General features: G+C 47.5%; 1 protein-coding gene and 1 long non-coding RNA gene across 2 annotated transcripts in view; one reads left to right on the top strand and one right to left on the bottom strand.

Moving 5' to 3' along the window:
- LOC116068388 overlaps nucleotides 1-503 on the bottom strand; it is a 1755-nt gene extending 1252 nt beyond the window's left edge. Inside the window, exon 1 of the long non-coding RNA XR_004109571.1 lies at nucleotides 415-503. This is a non-coding gene — a long non-coding RNA (uncharacterized LOC116068388). The remainder of the gene's footprint in view (nucleotides 1-414) is intronic.
- Wdr66 (WD repeat domain 66) overlaps nucleotides 1-3724 on the top strand; it is a 75190-nt gene that overhangs the window by 21732 nt on the left and 49734 nt on the right. Inside the window, exons 7-9 of the mRNA XM_031391149.1 lie at nucleotides 691-802; nucleotides 1113-1193; nucleotides 2417-2469. Coding sequence (XP_031247009.1) covers nucleotides 691-802; nucleotides 1113-1193; nucleotides 2417-2469 — 246 coding nt within the window. The remainder of the gene's footprint in view (nucleotides 1-690; nucleotides 803-1112; nucleotides 1194-2416; nucleotides 2470-3724) is intronic.

A 3724-nucleotide genomic window follows, 5' to 3' on the forward strand; every position in this document is an offset into this window, starting at 1 on the left:
GTCACCAGTCTGCTCTCTGCTCACAGAGTCTGTGCATTTCCTATCTGTGGGCCCACATATGTGAGCTTTTTGTGTCTGCCACGTTCTCAGGGTGTGTCTGTGCTGTGGCATGTGTCACAGCGTCTCTCCTCTTTGTGAAAGAACGAATAATAATGACGGTTTGCTCATGTATTATTAATGAGTAAGAATGAATTAATTCTGCCATGCCTACTAGCTCATAGCTCTAACCTCAGCCCTCAAGAAGATCCCGGTGGTGAGGCCAGCCTAGGCTACAGAGCAAGACCCTGCTAAAAAAAAAAAAGAAAAAAGTGTGTGTGTGTGTGTGTGTGTAGCAGCTGGAGAGATAGTTCAGCTGATAGGAAGCTTGCTATTCTTGCTGAGTTCAGTTCTTAGTGTCTATGTCTGGCCACTCACCTGCTTGTAACTCTAGCTTCATGGGATCCAGTGCCCTCTTCTGGCCTCCCCAGGCCACCCATGTGCATATATCCCTGCACATATACACATACCTTTAAAATAAAATATTTTAAAAAGAATAAGTTATTTGAATACAAATGTTAATGAGACATAAATATTCCTTTGCACGGACAGATCACACTTTGTAATGTTTTTGGAAGGTTTGTCTGGGTTCAGCTTCACTGGGAAGCCAGGCATCCCTCTGCAAGGACCGCCCCTCTCTGTCCTGTTTTTCAGAATCCCCGTGCACACCATATTTGACAGCTGTCCAGACGGTAACGGCATAAGATCAATAGCCATCACCCGTGACGCCAAGTTTCTGGCCACCATCTCAGATTCTGAAAGCCAGGTAAAAGGTCCTTTGGGTAGGTCTCTTTGAGCTGGCCAACATGCCAGATGTCTCAGCAGCCATCTCTGTACAGGCTACCTACCAGCCATGCACATGCGTGCACGTGAGTGTGTGCATGTGTGTGCACGCCTGTGCGTGTGCGTGTGTGTGTCTGTGTCTGTTCTTGGATGAGCAGATGTCACAGTGTTGGATTGGGTCCCATGCTTAGGGGCTTGACTCTGGGCCTTCGCTTAGTTACCTGAGGCCTCGGAGTTTCCATGGGCTTCTCTCCAGGGGCCTCTTATGCCCCTTGTTGTGTTCTTCCTTGCAGAAAGTGTGCATTTGGAAGTGGACTTTGGCAGTGGAGACACCCACATGCACCCTAGAGCTTCCTAAAGAGTATGCTTTCCAGGTAAGCCATGTTCGCGCCTGTGCTCACGCCGAGGCTGCCTCATGGGGTTCGCTGTTCCTGTGGTGGTTTGGCATTGTGCAGAAGAGCCTTTGAACAACACTTCCTAGCCCAGACCTCATTTTATCCTTCCTAATAACGGCTAATGTGTTTGACACACTTGCTGCGTCCTAGATTCCGTGAGATTCTCTACTTACGTTAGCTCCCATAATCCACACAAACATGCAGGTGCAGAGTTATTAATATCTGTGGAGTACTGCTATTAATTATTAAATAATCTATCCAAAGTCATCCTGCCAGGCAGGAGCGGTGTTTCTGATTCCAGAAGCATGCTCTCAGCTGCTTCTAACATTTCAGTGAGCTGGTGAGGAACATGGACACATTATTGTCAGCTTGCATAAGGAGGCTTACCTAAGACTTCCCGAACGCTCACACCAGGCCTCTCTGCGCCCTGTGTTATTGCTCTCTGTCTTGTGCTTTCAGATTCCTTTAACAGTAAGTATATAGAGGACTGGTCTATGCCTGGCGCTTTGATACCTGAGTCACGGGGCCCAAGACTCAGAGGGTTGGGTAATTAGACTCAGCAAGACCTAGGTCCTGATGTACTCAGATGCCTACCTCCACAATCCTGCCAATCACCCAGAAAATGCCTGATCCAACAGCCAGGTTTATGTGGCTATTGAGGCATTCTCTCTCTCTCTCTCTCTCTCTCTCTCTCTCTCTCTCTCTCTCTCTCTCTCTCTCTCTCTCTCTCTCTCTCTCTCTGTGTGTGTGTGTGTGTGTGTGGGCATACATGTGAGGAAGCCTCAAGGTTTATGTCTGGAATTATCTTCCAGTGTTCTTCTACCTTACTCACTGGGGCAAGGTCTCTCAATCAATCCCAGAGCCAACTGATTTAATTAGTCTTGTTAGCCAGTTTATCTGGGGAATCTCCCATCTCTGCCTCTAGAGACCTGAATTATAGGAAGCCCACATGCTCATCCAATATTTACATAGGTTCTTGAGATCCCTGCCCCTGTCCTCGGGCTGGTACTGTGAGCACCTTTAACCTCAGAACCACCTCCCAAGGTGTGTTGGCCAGCTTTTGTTAACTTAGACGTATCTGAGAACAGGGACTCTCAATGGAGGAATTGCCTCCAATCACTTTGGCCTGTAGGTATGCAAGGTGTTTTTATTTTGTTTTGTTTTGTTTTTGTTTTGTTTTGTTTTTGTTTTTTAATTGCTAGTTAATATGGAAGGCCTCGGCCCACTGTGGGCAATGCCATCCCTGGACAGATGTGTAAGAAAGCAAGCTAAGCAAGCCATGAAGAACCAGCATTCCTCGCTAGGCTAGTCTCTGTTTCCTGCCCTGGCTTTCCGCAACAATGTAAGCCAAACAAAACCCTTCCTCTCCCTTTGCTCTTCAGTATTTTACTATAGCAATGGAAAGCAAACTAGTACCGCAGTCCCTGGCGCTGAGTTTCGGAAACAGGTCCTGGGTACATAGCCAGGTAACCCTGAACACAGCATTTTGGCTTCCCGAGTGCAAGGGTCATGGGCGTAAGCCACCCACAATTGGTGCCAGGCTCTTTTTGTGTCTTTTTAACTTTGTTGCACAAAATGCCTTTAGGACTCCCTGCCCCCCCAACCCCCCACTGAGTCTGCAGACCCCTTCTGAACTATTGTCTTCTTTAATTACATTGTTTTCCAACCTCAGAGCACCAGGTGTCTCGATGTTTTTGTTTTGTTTTCTATACCATCTTCAGTTCTTTTTGAGCAGTGTCTTGTCATTTCCAGTGCACACATCTTTTCGTTTCCCGAGTTAAATTTATTCCTGCATCTTTTTTTTCCCTCCTTCTTTTTGATGCTTTTGAAAGTGGGGTCATTTCCCTAATTCCCCTTTTCTAGTTTTTCATGGCCGCTGTATAGAAACACAGCTGGATCCAGCCGCTCAGTTTTGGGGTCCTGCAACTTTGCCGAATGCACTATTATTTAAATTTAAATTGATCACAAAGAAATAAAATGACAAGTTTGGTTCTCCAGCTTTACCAGCCCCATTATAAGTGCCCCCCCCCCAGCCACACGTGGCCTATGAGCAACTGCATTTTGATACATTCCACCACGCAGATCTCAGGCTAGACATTTCTACACACAGCCCTTCCATTCGTTCTCCGGAGCGTTTACTCTGGCTGATTGCTGACCACATTGCTCATACATAGGTCGTAGAGAGGACAGGGGTGGGCCATCGGGGGCAAACACTAGCCTGTTCCCATTCCCACGCCTCCGATCTGCCTCCAGCCCCACCAGTAGCCCCACCAGTTTCTTTCTCTCTAACCTCCTTATTCACTAGGCCCACGGGTCTCCTCCGTTAACTTCCCTCGCAGCTGTCCTCTCTGCCTCGTTAACCCTGAACTTAGAATACAGGACAGATCCCCACAGCACCTGTCTCTGACGAGCTCCTGGGGGCGCCATATCTCCTCCTAGCTCTTGCCTTCCTCACATAAAACTTCTAGAAGGGAGCTGGTTAAAATGGCTCAGTGGGTAAAAGCAGTTAC

Source organism: Mastomys coucha, unplaced genomic scaffold (assembly GCF_008632895.1).
Source record: "Mastomys coucha isolate ucsf_1 unplaced genomic scaffold, UCSF_Mcou_1 pScaffold22, whole genome shotgun sequence".
NCBI lineage: Eukaryota > Metazoa > Chordata > Mammalia > Rodentia > Muridae > Mastomys > Mastomys coucha.